This window comes from Panthera pardus, unplaced genomic scaffold (genome assembly GCF_024362965.1).
Source record: "Panthera pardus isolate Hobbes unplaced genomic scaffold, ASM2436296v1 HiC_scaffold_13, whole genome shotgun sequence".
NCBI lineage: Eukaryota > Metazoa > Chordata > Mammalia > Carnivora > Felidae > Panthera > Panthera pardus.
In genome coordinates, this window is record NW_026526688.1 from 58984736 (window position 1) to 59004065 (window position 19330).

A 19330-nucleotide genomic window follows, 5' to 3' on the forward strand; every position below is an offset into this window, starting at 1 on the left:
TTAGTCCACACACATTAGGTGAAATAGACGGTTCTAACTGAAGTGACCTGGAGATAGAGGTGAAGAAAATGTTTACAAGGTAGTTGGCAACAGAACATAGTGTCAAATTTATTAAAAATATGACACTACTTGAATAGGCATCATATGAACCTCAGAATTATTTATTTCTGAAATTAATTCTCAGTAGACCATTTGAAAGAGTTTTTTACCTTTTTCCAATAGACAGCTATTAAATGGTAGTGGTAGCATTTTATTAACTTAATTTTAAGAATTTCTAAAACATCTTTGCCAAGAAGATTCACGATGTAACCATTTCATGCTTTTTAAAGGCTTAATAGTTAAATGTTGCCAAATCAAATTTAGAGCCAAGTGCCTCACTATTAGAACAATGCCATCAACGTTATCAGTAGGTACATGCCAGAGAAAACAATAAGACTAAAATCAACGTATCTACTAAAGACAACATGCACAAACATAATCTTTGAAACGTTGTAGCAAAGTCACATCATCCTAATTCAGCACACATTTCTTGGATTTCTGAGTTCTACCACAACTTTACACTCAGTAATTTCTTTTTGCCTATAAATCCACATACAAGGATACAATATTTACTAAAAAACTACTCTTGGATTATTTTATTAATAATGTTTTCTACCTGCAGTTGACATCAAAGAATTTCATTATTCTTATTCACAGAAAGCAACCAACTCTAGCTTAGCAGCATTCAGACTTTTTATCTTAGGAACAATGTACCCACGAATTTTCAAAACTTTGTATTCACTACACATTGACAGATAAAATAAATACCTTCCTCCCAGTAACTTTTTTCTAGGAATTTAGAATACATTTGTGTATTCAAATATCATTCAATGGTTAAAAATCACTAAGATAAACTTTTGCACCATAAGGCAATGCACTTAATATTAACTGAAAAACTTCCCACCTAGTAGATGACATTACTAGCTTCATATGCTAGAAATTTCTAATCCTCCCTTTTACCCACCTCCAACCACCACCCAACAATCAGAATGTCTGTTGATTTTACTTCTAAATCTACTTTGAATCAGTCTCTCCATCTGTCACTATGCCAGTCAGACACCGTCATCCCTCTTCCGAGGGATCCCTCTTCTACCTCCCTACTCTCAATACCTACCAATCCATTTGCTCACACAGCTGTTGAATGATATTTTAAAAATACAAAGATCGGGGTGCCTTGGTGGCTCCGTCGACTGAGCACCCTACTCTTGATTTCGGCTCAGGTCATGATCTCCCGTTTCATGAGACTGAGCTCCATGCCCCATATTGGGCTCTGCACTGACAGCACGGAGCCTGCTTAAAGTTCTCCCCTCTCTCTCTGCCCCTCCCCTGCTTGTACACCCTCTCTCTCCTTCTCAAAATAAATAAATAAACTTAAAAAATAAAATAAAATAAATTACAAAGATCATATTACTCCTCTGCTTCAAAACCCTTCAATGGTTTCATATCACTCTCAGGAAAAAGTCCCAAAACTTTAAATGCATGATTTCAACCTTGCTTAACTACCCCATCAGGCACATCCCGCTATTTTCCAGATCTTATTCTCCATACTCCAACCATCATGCATTCTCAAGCTCAGGCTCCTTCTTCCCTGAAGGTTTTCTCACAAGCAGTTCCCTCTACCTGTAACAGTCCCCTGTAGCCAACCTGCCAGCACCCACAAATCACCTCTTCCCCTTCACCTGTCAGACTTCTCATTTTTCAGTTCTTACCTTAAGTGATACATCTTAGATTTCCTCACTTACGTGTTCTCACACCTACACCTCCTCTTTACAGCACTTACCATAACACAACTGTAATTGTTTCTTCTGCAATTATTGTTTATTTCAATGGTACTCTCATTGGAGTACAAACCCCTTAAATGAAAGTCTCACATCATTCTTGTTCACTGCTCTGTCCCAAGCACCTAGAATGGTATCTGGCCCAAAAGGAGCCTAATAATTATTGTTGAATGCAATATGCACAGAATTGAGTCCAGAAAAAAAAATACTAAAATTACCAGTTATCTATGGGTAGTAGGATTATGAATGAATTTCATTTACAACCTTATATCTTCATCATTCACATTTTCTATAATAATCACATTTTGCTTTTATTATTTAAAAGTTAACTCTTCCCAATTCACTTTTTAAAATAAACCTTCTTTTGGACTAATTTCAGATTTACAAAAAATCAGTACCAAGAGGTCCCAAATACCTCCCACTCAGCTTCCTCAACTGTTAACATCTTATACTTATTTTCATGATACATTTATCTAAACTAAGAAACTGACAATGATACATCACTATTAAGTGAACTCCAGACCTTATTTAAATTTTACCAGTGTTTCTATTAATGTCCTCTTTCTATTCCAGGTTTCAAACCAGGATACCACAATGTATGTTAACATATCTTCCTAATGTTAACTTATCTTTCTAAATTGGTATATGACTATTTCTCAGGCTTTCCTCATTTTTCATGACCTTGACTGGTTAAGTATCCTGCAAAATATCCCCTCAGTCCAGGTTTGTCTATTGTTTCTCTTGTAGTTAGAGTTATAGGTCTTTGAAAAGAATTATCACAAAGGTGAAGTGCTCTTCCTATCACATATTAGGGGTATGTAATATCCATATGACATCATCAGTGATATTAACCTTCATCACTTGGTTACAATAGTGTTTGCCACGTTTCTCCACTGCGAAGTTACTATTTTTCCCTTCTTTCCTATTCTATTCTTAGTAAGTCACTAAGTCTAGCCCACCCTTAAGGGAGAAGGAGGTAGGAAATAAACTCCTCCTCCATGAGGGTAGAATATTTACATAAATTATTTAAAATTCTTTTTTTTTTTAAGTTTATTTTCATTTGTTTGGAGAGAGACAGAGACCGTGCAAGTTGAGGGAGGGCAGAGAGAGAGGGAGATGGAGAATCCCAAGCAGGCTCTGCACCGTCAGCACAGAGCCCAATGCAGGACTTACACTCACAAAACCGTGAGATCGTGACCTGGGCCAAAACCAAGAGTCCGATGCTCAACTGACTGAGCCACCCAGGAGCCCCTATTTGGAATTCTTCTACAAGGGAGACTTGTCTCTTTTCCTCCATTTATTTATCATTTATATCAGTTTACATCATTTGTGTCATATGTATGTGCTCATTTATATTTATTTTACACTTTGGTTATATTCCAATTGTACATTATTTTCTTGCCCAAATTGTTCCAGTTTCAACCATTTAGAGTTCTTTCAAATTAGTTCCTGTGTTCTCTGGACAATCCCTCATCCCTTTGTTTTTTGAGCACTTCCTTACTTCTGGTACTACACATGATCTGGGCTCATCTTGTATATTCCCTGCTCAGTTCTAGGTCAGGATCTCTCCAAGGCAATCCATTACTAAGTCCTGAAGTTAATCATTTACGATTTTTATGAACCCAGACTAATCTATCTGTATGTCATGATGCAATCTGATAGCTGACAAAGTATAAGCAAGTGTAAACTTTGAGTACCCAAGCCAAAATCGCCACAAAGGACTCTCATACATAATAGCAACACTTCTGCCATTTCTTTTACTATATTCTTTTGTTTCCAAAACTGAGCTGAGTTGGGTAGGTAGAATGTCTTACATTCATTTTTCAAGTAAGAAAACTGAGAAACAGAAGTGATGACAGAGGTGCCTGGGTGGCTTTGTCAGTTAACCATCTGACTCTTGATTTCAGCTGAGGTCATTATCTCATAGTTCACGGGTTCTAGCCGCACATCAGGCTCCACACTGACAGTGCAGAACCCGCTTCCAATCCTCTGTGCCCCACCACCTTCCCCTTTCTCTCCATTCTCACTTGTTCTCTCTCTCAAAAATAAACATTAAAAAACAAAATAAAACCAAAACAGCAACCTTTTAATGAGCTTCTGCTGTGTGCATGCCAATATATTAGGTGTTGTAAGAAGAGAGGATAGGGGCACCTGGGGGGCACAGTCGGTTAAGCGTCCGACTTCAGCCAGGTCACGATCTCGCGGTCCGTGAGTTCGAGCCCCGCGTCAGGCTCTGTGCTGACTGCTCAGAGCCTGGAGCCTGTTTCCGATTCTGTGTCTCCCTCTCTCTCTGACCCTCCCCAGTTCATGCTCTGTCTCTCTCTGTCCCAAAAATTAAAAAAAAAAAAAAAAAAAAAGTTGAAAAAAAAAAAAGAAGAGAGGATAAAATAGGGCACCTGGTTGAGCGTCCAACTTCTGCTCAGGTCATGATCTCACAGTTCAGCAGTTTAAGCCTTGCATCAGGTTCTCTGGCAGCACAGAGTCTGCTTGAGATCCTCTCTCTCCCCCTTCTCTCTCTGCACCTCCCCACTTCATGCTCGCTCTCTCTCAAAAATAAGCATTAAAAATATTTTTTTAAAAAGAAGAGAGGATAAGATAAACAGCACCTGTGGCTGCCCATGATATACTAATATCCCCTCCTCACAAAAATTTAGAAATAAGGAAAATATGATTGCTCATCAAGAGTTAAAATATGTAGGGGCACCTGGGTGGCTCAGGTGGTTGAGCAGCCAACTCTTAATTTTGGCTCAGGTCATGATCCCAGGGTCATGAGATAGAGCCCCATGACATGTTCTGCACACACACGCTCTTTCTCTCTCCCTCCAAAAAAAAATTTTTTTAACTTAAAATATGTAATCAATACATAATGAATCATCTCTAAACAAAACCATGCAGACAGAAAAATAAACGATAAAATCAACAAGATTTACTAGGACAATTATACTGGAAAAAAGTACAGCTTAACCTAGGAGGAAAGGAGACTATAAAGAAAAAGACAAGGAAAGTCAAGAAAGCAAACACAGTATAAGCAATACAATTTACTACATAGGTGGGGCCCCTAGCCCAAACCTGAGAAGTCTGGTAAGGCTTTCCAGAGGGAGTGAGTTCTAATGTGAGAACCAAAGTACAAGTAATAATTGGTAAATGGGTAAAGGAAACATCTACAAAGACCTAGAGATATGAGAGCCAGGCACAAGACCAACCCTAACATTTACAAGGCCCAGAGCAAGAGTACAAAGGAAGACTCATTTGCTGTATGACTAAATATTTAAAAGTCATAAACCAAGCTAACAAACTATTAAAGAAGTATGTTCTATCCTCCTACATAGACAAGTACACTTTATAATGACCTGGAAACTTCAGCTCAGTTTTATAAATCTGCAGCCAAACTAGTGACAATTGGAAAACACTGCAAAGCGTGAAGAAAAATTAAAAGCACCCAAATTCCATCACCAAGGGAAAATTCATTATTTTGATGTATTTCCCTCCAAAGTTTGTGTCTACATGTGTATATAATATTTTAAGAGAAAAGACATCACATTATATACATAGATTCTGCCCTTTTAATATAAGCCCTTCCACTCTTATAGCTTATATAATACAACAAATTACCTTATTCAGTTACTCAATGTGTGTTTTACAGCTGGCTTATCTTAAAAGTTCTCAATGTGTAGTCAAGTGTGTTCTATAGACCCAGGAAGATCCCCAAGATCTTTTTCAGGCGGTTTATAAGGTTGAAACATTTTCCTAATAATACATGTATTAATATTTAAATGAAACATTTGTATCATTTTCCTACTGCTAATGTAACAAATTACCACAAACTTTGTGGTTTAAAGCAATACTTTATTCTGTTATAGGTCTGAAAGTCAGAAGTCTAAAATCAAGGATCTGCTGAGCTATGTAGCTTCTGGAGGCACCATTAGTATAGACAATTATTTATGATATTCTGGAATTTTAGAGTATCCTGGGTAGATGGGTTGTATAGAAGGTTCCAGAAGTCATCAACATGTGTGCGTGTGTGTGCACCTGTGTGTGTATTTACTTTTAATTATTTATTTTGTTGAGGGTTTCGTATACATTAGATAACAATGATTTTAGAATTATCTTTTGGAATTGTAACAGAGCTATTTATTTATTTACATTCAGCTAGTCTTCCTTCAGAAACTGAAGGACCTAAACAAAGCCTAAGACTGAACAGAAAGCACTAGAATGCCTCTTAATGAAAAGTGGAGGTTGGGCATCTTTTCTGAAAATATTTTGTACCGGCCCCAGAAGATTAAGCCCAATATACAATATATCCAAAGGAAAAGAAAACAGAAGAAAACAGAAATAGCTACCATACGCTGAGTTCTTACCATGAGCTACTTACTATGCTAACGATCCTATATACATTATTTATGTGCTAAGGTTTCCACATACACTTAGTTCTCAGAGCAATCATTTAGTGAGTACTACTGTTCTTCAAAGAGGGAAAAACAAAGGCATAGAGAGGCTACGTGACTTGCAGAGACAGTAACTGGCAGAGCCAGGATGTAAATTCAGGTCTACAACTTAAAAGTCACTGAACATAACAGATTTTTATTCAACACGTATGCCAGAACATCAGTACTCTCCAGTGATTAAGTATTTTTTTGGTATACTAAAAAGTCATGAAAGAATATTTAATAACCAACTGCTTGTCAACTTCCATGCTGCCCAGATACTGAGCAGACACAGAAATAAGCTCTTCCCTCTGACATCTGCCCTAGCCCCTGAGAATAGATCATGGCTTCCACCTCTTGTAGGATGTTCCCCCTCCAACCACTGTTAACAGGACCATGCTAGCTATGCTGAAAGAAAGGATATCACTACCTTACCAAAGGACATTCACTGTCTCAGAACATAATACCTTTTCTTAATGCTGAGACGTCATGTATTATCTCTCCTTCTAGAACACTCTATGCAATTCTAAAGGGGTGTCAAAATAATATCCTTTTTCTTTGAAGTGTAACATCTAAAATCTGTACCACCCAATTTAACACTTAGTTGCTATCAACTGTTGTTCCATATCTGGTACCTTCAACTAGACTAACCTCGAGGGCAGAATCTACATGGAAAACAACAATGACTGCTTACCCTAGAATACTCCAATTTCAATGTTTTTATTTATTTATTATTTTTTTGAGACAGAGAGACAGAGTATGAGCAGGGGAGGGGCAGAGAGAGAGGGAGACACAGAATCCGAAGCGGGCTCCAGGCTCTGAGCTGTCAGCACAGACCCTGACGCGGGGCTCAAACCCACGGACCGTGAGATCATGACCTGAGCTGAAGTCGGAGGCTTAACCGACTGAGCCACCCAGGCGCCCCAGTTTCTTCCTTGCTAACAAAATTTTTATTTTGTTTGGTTGGCAATGTGTCTACTTCCAAGGAACAAATTATGATTGCTCACACCAGTCAGTAATCCCATTCCTCTTCATCAGTGATCGGTCTATATGTATTGGCATATGAGCCAATTGTAGCCAGTGATATAAGAAGTCTACTGATAGAGTTCTAGGAACGTTATCTTCTCTAATAAAAAAGAGAACATGGGGCGTCTGGGTGGCTCAGTCAGTTAAGCGTCCGACTTTGGCTCAGGTCATGATCTCACAGTTCGTGGGTTCGAGCCCCGCATAGGGCTCTGTGCTGACAGTTCAGAGCCTGGTGCGTACTTCAGATTCTGTGTCTCCCTCTCTCTCTGCACCTACCCCGCTCTACCCTCCTTCCCTCCCTCTCTCTTTCTCTCAAATAATAAACATTAAAAAAAATTTTTTTTAAATCTTTTTTTATACCCTCACCCCTTCCTTCTTACTTGGTACTCTCTTCTATTGAAAACTACAAATAAAGACACCATCAATACTTGATGATAATGTGGAAAGATGGAAAGAGTTAGGTCCTCCTAGGTCATTTTACTTCCCTGAGTTAATCTTCTATCCCACATAAAGGGGCCAAAAAGCTACTTAAACGTAGAAAAATGGGTATGCTATTAAATTTTACCTGATTTTCCAAATTACAAATATAGGTGTTTATCTGGCCTATAACTCCATAATTAAAATTAGGAAAAAACGCATTAGTGATGAAGACAGCAAATGATAAATAATAACAAAATACTGTATTTACTTAAAAAAAAAAAAAATCAAAGAACACCCAAAACAGCCAGAAAGCATACAGGTGCCAAAATTCTGGGAAAAAAAGTGAAAAAGGTAAACCCAACAGTCTCAACCACTTTTTGCTCTTGAGCCATTTCCTGATTTATAAGTATAGAGACTCAGAACTCCAACAGAAAATGAAAGTGAGGAGCTCTTGCCAGTCTTATGGGGTCAAGTAGACAAAATAGACAAAATTTGAAGTTCAGATTCACCAACGTGGCCTTGAACGTTCCAATATCCTGGAGAAAAGAGTCAGAACAGATCATTCTATAATACTTTTCTCCAAAAATATTTTTGTTCCTAGATTTTGTAAGCAAGAGGCTGAGAATCTAAATAAAAAGTGGTTAAGAAACTAAAACAATTAGCCAAGCTGTCAGTAGTCTTAAAATGCCAGGGAGATAAAAACTAAATTTCAGCACCCACCAAAGAGAAGGAGTCTTGTAAACACACCAAGCTTTCCACTAAAATCCTCAAGGGCTATGCCCTAAAAATAAAGTAAGTCAAAATACAGACTAACTCACAAAAAGTCTGAAACCACACTGCTAATTCTCTTGATCTCTGATGAGATCAATGTAATTTGCTCCTAGTCTACCTGTGTGCCCAGAAAAAAATTAATTACACTATGGTGAAGATATCACCAGCATCTATAATTTTATGTATACAATATCTAGCATTCAATCAAAAATTACAAAGCACACCTGAAGCTAGAGCCAAAAGACTAGAAAAACAAGGGAAAAAACTGGCAATATAAACAGACCCAAAGGTCTGTGTAGAATATTCAGATATGGACTTTAAACAAATGATTAATATGTTCCAAAAGAGAAGAGAATTTTTCCCAGAGTACAGAAATCTATAAAAACTAATCTAATGGAAATGCAGTGATTAAGAAATAACTGATATTCAAAACTTGATAGAAAACAATGAGATACCAACACACACCTGTTACAACAGCTAAAATCTAAACTATTGACAACACCAAATGGTGACATGTATGTGGAGCAACAGGAACTCTCTCATTCACTCCTGGTGGGAATACAAATGGTATAGCCACTTTATTTGTTTTTAATTTATATTTGTTAATGTTTTTATTTTTGAGAGAGAGAGAGAGAGAGAGACAGAGACAGAGCATGAGCAGTGGAGGGGCAGAGAGAGAAGGAGACACAGAATCCAAAGCAGCTCCAGGCTCCGAGCTGTCAGCACAGAGCCTGACACGGGGCTTAAACCCACGAACCGCAAGGTCACGATCTGAGTCAAAGTCAGATGCTTAATTGACTGAGCCACTCAGGCGCCCCAGTACAGCCACTTTAAAAGACAGTTTGGCAGTTTCTTACAAAACTAAATATACTCTTACCATATGATCTAGTTATTGTTTTGCTTGTATTTAAAAGAGCTGAAATATCCAAATGAAAAAGAAAAAGAAGATGTAAAGCGAAGAGTATAAAGAGATGCAAGGATCTCAGAGAAAAGATCTAACACATTAAATTGGAGTCCTGAAAGGAGAGGAGAGAGAGAATGGCAGTTACATTTGAGGACACACTGGTCAAAATTATCCAGATTAAAAAAAAAAAAAAAAAGGGAAAAAGAAAAATCAAGTCACAATTCAGGAGGCTCTAATAACCCCAGCCAGGATAAATACAAAGAAAACCACACTTAAGCAACTTTGGTTAAGCTTCTGAAAGACAAGAAGAAAAGCAACCAAAAGGGGTAAAGAATAAAACTGATAGCTGACCTTTCAAGAGAAATAAAAGAAGGCAAATGATACCAGAATTATATCTCTAAAGTGTTCAAAGAGGCTCAGTCAGTTAAGCTTCCAACTTCGGCTCAGGTCATGATCTCATGGTTCGTGAGTTGGAGCCCTGCATTGGGCTCTGTGCTGACAGCTCAGAATCTGGAGCCTCCTTCAGATTCTGTGTCTCCCTCTCTCCCTGCCCTTCCGTCACTCACGCTCTGTCTCCCTCTGTCTCTCAAAAATAAATAAACATTAAACATTTTAAGTGTTCAACTTAACATTAACATTTAAGCATTTTAAGTGTTCACTTAACACTTAAGCATTTTAAGTGTTCAAAGAAAATGACTATACATCTGGAAATATATAACTACAAATATATCTTTTTAAAAAAATTTTTAACGTTTTATTTTATTATTGAGAGACAGAGGGAGACAGAGCATGAGCATGGGAGGGGCAGAGAGACGGGGAGACACAGAATCTGAAACAGGCTCCAGGCTCTGAGCCGTCAGCACAGAGTCCAATGCAGGGCTCGAACTCACAAACCGCAAGATCATGACCTGAGCTGAAGTCGGACGCTTAACCGACTGAGCCACCCAGGAGCCCCGAACCACAAATATATCTTACAAAAATAAAGAGGAAACAAAAACTTTTGAAACACTGAGTAAATTTATCGCTAGGTTAGTAATGAAAGGAAATATCAATGAGAGTTTTTCAGGAAGAAAGATAACTAACCCAGACAGATATATGAAAATACAGTATAAAATGAAGAGCAATAGAAAAAGTGAAGACGTAGCTAAATCTAAGTAGATACTGACATAAAACAATAATAACGTCTTGTGAAGTTTAAAATATACGAAGTGGGGGTGCCTGGGTGGCTCACTCGGTTAAGCATCCAACTGAGGCCCAGGTCATGATCTCGTGGTCTGTGAGTTCCAGCCCCACGTTGGGCTCTGTGCTGACAGCTCAGAGCCTGGAGCCTGCTTCGGCTTCTGTGTCTCCCTCTCTTTCTGCCCCTCCCCCTCTCATACTCTGTCTGTCTCTCTCGAAAATAAATAAACATTAAAAAAATTGTTTTAAATAAAACAAAATATATGAAGAGGGGTGCCTGGGTGGCTCAGTCGGTTGAATGTCTGACTCTTGATTTCGGCTCTGTCACGATCTCGCAGTTCAGTTACTGGGTTTGAACCCCATGCCGGCTCTGCACTGACAGCACACAGCCTGCTTGGGATTCTCTGTCTCTCTCTCTCTCTGCCCCTTCCCTGCTTGTTCTCTCAAAAATAAGTAAACAGAAAACAAATAAATAAAATATATGAAGAATTAAAATAGACAACAACAGAACAAAAAGTGGGAGGAGGATAAAATGAGGTAAAATACCCTAAGGTCCTTGCATTTTCCACAAAGTGATAAAAGTACTAATTTATAGAACTAAAAAGTCAAGAGTGCATGTTATAATCTCTACAGTAATGCACCAAACAATAATAAGACAGCATGTAACTAACAAAGTACTGGGAGGAACAGAAAGAAATAGAGAAAAAAGAACAACTATGACAAACAGAAAACAATAAAGACAACAGATTTGAACTCAAATATATCAGTGATTACATTAAATTTGAGTAAACTATATGGACCACAAGTCAATAAAAGACCAATATGAAAAACAAAACTCATATATAAGCTGAGTTTTGGCATAAGAAGAGACAAGAATTTCAACGTAACGGAGTATAAAGTTCAAAAACAGACCTACAGAAACATACCCACTTGATAAAGATGTCACTGCAGTATACAGGAGAATGGAAGGTTTTTTCAATAAATGGTGCTGGATCAACTACTCATCCATATGGAAAAAATGAATCTAAACCTTTAACTTACATCATACATAAAAGTTAGTTGCAAGGTACATTATAAATCTAAATGTGAAAGACAGAAAAAAAATAAAACTTCTAGAAGAATATCAGAGAATATATTCATGATCTTGAGGTATGGGAAGAGATTACAAAATAGATTACAAAAAGGACAAAGAATAAAGGAAAAGATTAACTGGATTTCTTTAGAATTGATGGCATCTTCATCAAAATATTCCATTAAGAATGTGAAAAGGCAGGGGCGCCTGGGTGGCTTGGTCGGTTAAGCATCCGACTTCGGCTCAGGTCCTGATCTCGCGGTCCGTGAGTTCGAGCCCTGCGTCGGACTCTGTGCTGACAGCTCAGAGCCTGGACCCTGTTTCAGATTCTGTGTCTCCCTCTTTCTCTGCCCCTCCCCTGCTCATGCTCTGTCTCTCTCTGTCTCAAAAATAAATAAACGTTAAAAAAAAAAATGTGAAAAGGCATACCAGAATGAGAGAGGACATTTGCAAGATATATATCTGACAAAGGACTTTTTTTTTAAAAAATTTTTTTTTAACGTTTATTTATTTTTGAGACAGGGAGAGACAGCATGAGTGGGGGAGGGTCAGAGAGAGAGGGAGACACAGAATCCGAAACAGACTCCAGGCTCTGAGCTGTCAGCACAGAGCCCAACGCGGGGCTCGAACTCACGGACCACGAGATCATGACCTGAGCCGAAGTCGGATGCCCAACCAACTGAGCCACCCAGGCACCCCGCTGATAAAGGACTTTTAATCAGAATGCATAAAGCATTCATAAAATGGGCAAAAATATCAAACTGGCACTTTAAAAGAGGCAGTCTAAAAAACCAATAAACATGCAAAAATGTATTTAACTCATAAGCCTTCAGGGGCGCCTGGGTGGCTCAGTCGGTTGAGCATCCGACTTTGGCTCAGGTCATGGTCTCACAGTTGGTGAGCTCGAGCCCTGTGTAGGGCTCTCTGCTGACAGCTTGGAGCCTGGAGCCTGGAGCCTGCTTTGGATTCTGCATCTCTCTCTCTCTCTCTCTGCCCCTCCCCTGCTCGTGCTCTCTTTCTCTCTCAAAAATAAATAAATAGGGGCGCCTGGGTGGCTCAGTCGGTTAAGCATCCGACTTCAGCTCAGGTCACGATCTCGCGGTCCGTGAGTTCAAGCTCTGCATCGGGCTCTGTGCTGACCACTCAGAGCCTGGAGCCTGTTTCGGATTCTGTGTCCCCCTCTCTCTGACCCTCCCCCGTTCATGCTCTGTCTCTCTCTGTCTCAAAAATAAATAAATGTTAAATAAATAAATAAATAAATAACATTAAAAAATTTTTTTAATTTTTTTAAATAAAAAAATAAAAAAATAAACAAACTCAAAAGCCTTCAGATAAATGTAAAATAAGACCAAAATGTGAGAATACTGCACCCACACTAGAATAGCCAATTTTCTTTTTTAACTGAGAATATCAAGTATTGGTGAAAATGTGGAACAACTAGAACTTTCACACACTGCTGGTAGAATGAATATGCTACAACTACTTCGGAACCACCTTTCACAGTATCTAGTAATACTGAAATCCACATACTCTGTCAACTAAGAGTTCCATTCCAAGGTATAAATCCCAGAGAACTGTGTATATAATGTGCACTAAAATACAGGTATATGAACATTCATAAAAGCATTATTACTGAGAGCCAAAATCTGTAAGAAAAAAAACCCTTAAATGTCCACCAACAATATATGATGAACAGAACAAATTGCAGCATGTGTACACAATGATACTATGTGGCACTGAAAATAATCAATTACTGCTATATTCAGCAACACAGATGAATCTCAAAACATAAATTAATGACACCAGACACAAAAGAGTATAAACAGTATAATTCCATTTATATAAATTTAAATACCTGTAAAACTAATAGATACAAGTCAAAATAACAGTCACCTATGAAACTGGAAGGAGGAACAAGGGAGAATTCTGAAGTGGTAATGTTTTATTTATTTTATTTATTTTGTTTGAGAGAGAGAGAGAGAGAATGCAAGCAGAGGAGAGGAACAGAGGGAGAGAGAATATCTCAAGCAGACTCTGTGCTCAGCACAGAGCCCGACCCAGGGCTCAATCCCACAACCCTGGGATCATGACCTGAGCCGAAATTAAGAGTCAGCCACTTAACAGACTGAGCCACCCAGGCCTCAGTTATGTTTTATTTTTTAATGAGGGATAGTTATATGTGTATTCACTTTGTAAAATCTCCACGCTTATAATCTGATGATTGTTGTGATGGTTAATTTTATATGTCAACTTCACAGAGCTAAGGGATGCCTAGATAGCTGGTAAAACATTATTTTTATGTGCGCCTGTGAGAGTCTTTCCAGAAGAGATTAGTGTTTGATCCAGTAGACTTAAAAAAGGTACCCTACAATCCAAGTGGGCATCATGCAATCAGTTGAGAATGTGAATAGAACAAAAAGGCAGAGGAAAGGTGATATTGCTCATTGCTTGACATGGGACATCTATCTTCCGCCTTTGGACATTAACACTTCTGGATGTGGGGCCTTGGCACACACCATTGGCTACCCTGGTTCTCAGGCCTCTGGGTTTAGACTAGAAATACACCAGCTTTCCTGGGCTCCCAATTTGCAGATGACAGATTGTAGAACTCAGCCTCCACAAACATGAGAGGCAATCCTTCATAATAAATCGCTTTCTGGGTATCTATCCTATTACGTTCTATTTGTCTGAGGATTCCAATTACAGTTGTATACATCTCCATATTATGTTACATTTAAATTTTTAAGTTTACCCATATACAAGGTTTTCTTTTGGGGATAATGAAAATGTTTTGGAACTAGATAAAAGTGGTAATTGCACAACACTGTAAATGTGTTAAATGCCAATGAACTGAATACTTTTTTTAAGTTTATTTATTTGAAAGAGAGAGAGAGTGTGCAAGCAGGGGGAGGACAGAGAGAGAGGAGAGAAAGAATCCCACGCAGGCTCCACACTCTCAGCTTGGAGCCAGACATAGTGCTTGAACTCACAAACTGAGATCATGACATGAGCTGAAACCAAGCATCGGACACTTAAATGAGCCATCCATCTGCCTCTGAAAGCTTTAAAATGGTTACGTTATATGAACGAACTCAATTAAAAAATAAAAAAAGCTACCCAAAAACTCAACCTCAATAAAATAATGTATATATTTATTAGTGGACATTACTACAAACATTAAAAGTTACAATGACAAACTTACCAACTGCTGTGTCACCATCTAACAAATTGTCATCTTCAGAAGTTTGAAAGTCCATAATAACACCTACTCCATCTAAAAGCTCCTCATCACTACTTGCACTTGTTATACTGTTGTAGCTGTTTCTATAGTATCCTCTATGGAACAGCTGCTCAGACTCCATTTAGCTCTCTGATTATCTGAAAAAAGAGGAAAAAGTAGTTGTAACATTTTCCCAGCGTATTATAAAAATCACCTAGTTTAACATAACAAAAAGAAACTTCTGATCTCTGTATTAAAAAAATACTAAGTTCATTCACTGTAACAATAGCTCACTCTACTAAGTCTTTTGGGATGATTTATTAATTCTATTCTCACTATGCAGCTACAAAAAAGAACAAAGAATTTCTTCATGTAGTGATACAAAACAAACCGCAAGATCAGTTGTTAAGTTAAAAAATTACAAAGAAGTGTTTTAGGTATACCACAATATATATGGGGGGGGGGGGAGTTATCCAAAAAAAGCAGGGGAGAGGGTATGGGGAAGAGGAAGAAAAACAGTACATAATGGCTTGTGTAAATACAGATGATCACTGGAGCGATTTCCAAGAAAAGTTGCCTACAGGAGAAAGGAACAAAATGGCTAAAGTACCAGGTCTAAAAGGCAAATTCTTTGTCTCTTTTGAGTATTTTACTAAATCCAAATACTAATTTTAAAATGGTGTAATTTGGGGCACCTGGGTGGCTCAGTCAGTTAAGCGTCTGACCTTGGCTCAGGTCACGATCTCATGGTTCATGAGTCTGAGCCCTGCATCAGGCTCTCTGCTGTCAGCACAAAGCCCTGTTTGGATCCTCTGTCCCCCTTGCTCTCTGCCCCTTTCCCGTTCATGCTGATGAATACCTGTGCACTCTCTTGCTCTCAAAAAAAAATAAATAAAAATTAAAATTAAAATTAAAAAAAAATCCTGTAATTGTTTTTAATGTTTATTTTGAGAGAGACAGACAGAGTGTGAGTGGGGAAGGGACAGAGAGAGAGGGAAATACAGAATCTGAAACAGGCTCCAGGCTCTGAGCTGTCAGCACAGAGACCAATGCAGGGCTCGAACTCATGAACCATGAGATCACGACCTGAGCCAAAGTCCGATGCTTAACTGACTGAGCCACCCAGGTGCCCCTAAAATGCTGTAATTTAAATTTTTTTAATATTAATTTCATTCTCCTTTCATTATTTTATTTTTTAATGTTTTTATTTTTAGTTTTCGGGAGAGAGAGACACACAGTGTAAGTGGGTTAGGGGCAGACAGAGGAAATACGGAATCTGAAGCCCGTTCCAGGCTCTGAGCCGTCAGCCAGAGACCAATGTGGGGCTTGAACTCGTGAACTGCAAGATCATGACCTTAGCTGAAGTCATCCACTCAACCAACTGAGCCATCCAGGCACCCCCTCCTTTCATCATTTTCAAATTTAAATCACAATTTTCATTTTTTCAAAGCAGACAATACTAAACATACTTATGTTTTCATTGTTCTTACTCTAAAAACAGTATTGCTCTTAAATTGTTTGATTTTTAAAATACATCTACTTACTTGCTCAATATCTAAATGGAGAGTGCAAAACATTACCAATAAACTTGAAAGGATCATGTGTGGGACTTGAATGATACAGTCATAAAAGCAGTCAAACCAGTAAGCCTTGTAAAACAAGAATTTAATAGGTATGTCATAATAAGTACATATGAAAATAAAAGATAATGGCACTAAGCATACTCCAATCCTAGTGCCGAATTCTTTCTTTTTTTAGGTAGGCTCCAAGAGTCACATGCTCTACTAAATGAGCCAGCCAGGTGCCCCTTTAGTGTTGAATTTTAATACTGAAGACTTGAAGTGTTTTAAGACAATCTCTTGTCCTCAGTAAACCGTCCTTCTGCACAGGGAAAAATAAACTCAGAGTTATAACAATTAAAATTATTTGTAGAGATTGTACACTTCTTTTGAGAAAAATAAAACATTGCTAAAAAACTATTTTTAACAGATTTATAAGTTTCCTAACTTCAAGACTACTTTAGAGAAGGTGAAGTTTTGAGAACTCAAGAGCATGTCTCTATTCTCAGCATCTGGCATAATCATTGGTACATAATATATAAATAATAAATATAAAATGTCAAATTGTTTATTCAGTCAATGAGGTAAAAAAGGTAAAAAACTGAAATGTATTCAGTTTTCAATAAACAAATGCTCTCTACAACAGTACTAATCTGGCCCTGGGAGAATAACCAAAGATTTAGCACATGGATTACAAAGAAAACTTGCATAGTTATCGCTTTGCAACTTCATTAATGTTTTATAGTTATCTCTACCAAAGACAGCCTGTTATAACTTACTGAGATTTGTGTGTACTAATTAAAGCAGGAGTTTTATATCTAAGGTAAATGTTAGAATAGTTTGAAAATAACTATTCATGCGAAGAACTTTGCAGGGTCCATAAGGCAATCAAATTAAATATTGTGGCTCTTGAGTAAATAGCCAAAAGCCTTTTAAAAAAATAAGCATGAATCATTTTAATTTTGATGTATCAAAGCCTGTATGCTAAGATTTTGGAATGAATACAAACATTCTGTTCATCACTTTACCTCATGATCAGACTAGAAGGGCTTAAGACATGTGATAACACACATCAATGAATGTTAGTTAGAGGCTACATATCACCTCCCTCACCTGTGCATGTGAGCACACTTTCTCACAAATAAACATTAAAAAAAACAACTTTTTTTAAAGTTTATTTATCTTGAGAGAGAAAGAGACAGTGCTAGTAGGGGAGGGGCAGAGGGAAAGGGAGAAAAAGAATCCCAAGCAGGCTCCGTGCTGCCAGCACAGAGCCTGACATACGGCTCAAACCCACAAAACCATGAGATCATGACCTAAGCTGAAACCAAGAGCCACATGCTTAACCAGCTGAGTCACCCAGGCACCCTCCCCCCACCCCTCAAAAAAACCTCTTAAACAGTTTATTAGATGTTCAGCATTAACCTTAACATGACAAAAATTAACTTGTTTATACTTGTATTAAATATAATCACCCTAAAGGTTAGGTACTATTATTTTCCTCATTTAACAGATGAGGAAACTGAGGCACAGAGTTTAAATAACTTACCCAAAGTCATGCAACTAATAAGGAAAGCCTCTCTGACCTACTTACTACCTGGGCAAATCTCCCTAAACTAGGTCAAATTTTCACTGTTAGCTCTTAATTCTCTCCTTTATATCATTTACTACAGTTGTAATATTATACTTATTTACATGATTATTTAATGTCTGTCTTCCCAACTAGAATATATCGTGAGATCTGGCACAGTGTCCATTTCTGTTCAATATTCCATAATCGATGGTCATTAGCATAGTACCTAACACATACTAAGTGTTCAGTATTTTTTTATTCAACTTTTTGAAATAATTCTGATTTCACATGCAGTTGTAAAATATCATACAGAGATATCTTGTGTACCCTTTACTCAGCTTCTGCTAATGGTAACATCTTGCAAAACTACAGAAAATCACAACCCAAATACTGACATTGATGGTACAATCAAGATACAGAACATGTTGGGGCACCTAGATGGCTTAATCAGATGGGTGCCCAACTCTTGATTTTGGATCAGGTCATGATCTCAGTATAATTCTCTAGAGATTCATCTAGGTTGCTCTATGTATCAATAGTTCTTTCCTTTTGATTGCTGAGTAGTAGTCCATGGTATGGATGTACCATAACCTAACCATTCACCCATTGAAGAATATCTGGTTTTCTAGGTTTTGGGTATTATGAATAAAGCTGCTATAAATATCCATGTACAGGTTTTTGTATGCAGTCAAGTCTTCATTTCTCTGGGATAAAACTCAAGGAGTGCATTAATTGGGTCATATGGTAATTGCATGTTTAGTTTTTTAAGGAACTGTCAGTTTTACATTCCCACCAACAATAAATACATGGGTGATCCAGTTTCTTCACATCCTTACCCGAACTTCCCGTTGTCACCAATTTTAATTTTAGCCATTCCGATAGGTGTGTAGTGATATCTCACTGCAGTTTGTTTGCATTTCCCTGGTAGCTAATCATGTTGAACATCTTTTTTGTACTTCTTTGCTATCTGCCTATCCTCTTTAGTGGAATGACAGTTCATATATTTTGCCCATATTCTTATTGGATTGCTTTTCTACTGCTGAGTTTTATACTTTAGTATATTCTAGATCCCAGTCCTTTGTCAGATATGTTGTTTGCAAACATTTTCTCACATTCTATAGCTTGACTTTTTTAAGTACTTTTTAAGTACTCTCTACGCCGATGTGGGGCTCAAACTCACAACCCTGAAACCAAGAGTCACATACTCCACTGACTAAGCTAGCTGGGTGCCTGTGATTTTCTTCCTTTTAACAGGGTCTATCACTGAGCAAAATATTTAATTTTGATGAAGTTGAATTCATAAATTTTTCCTTTATTGATTATGCTTTTGGTGTCATCTAAGAAATCTACCCCCCAAAGATTTTC

General features: G+C 37.8%; 1 protein-coding gene across 2 annotated transcripts in view; it reads right to left on the reverse strand.

Annotated features, from left to right (window-relative positions):
• CLCN3 (chloride voltage-gated channel 3) overlaps window positions 1–19330 on the reverse strand; it is a 96892-nt gene that overhangs the window by 70858 nt on the left and 6704 nt on the right. For both annotated transcript variants that reach the window (XM_019441020.2, XM_019441022.2), the window contains exon 2: window positions 14816–14991. In XM_019441020.2, the coding sequence (XP_019296565.1) occupies window positions 14816–14975 (160 nt within the window). In that variant the 5' untranslated portion in view covers window positions 14976–14991. The remainder of the gene's footprint in view (window positions 1–14815; window positions 14992–19330) is intronic.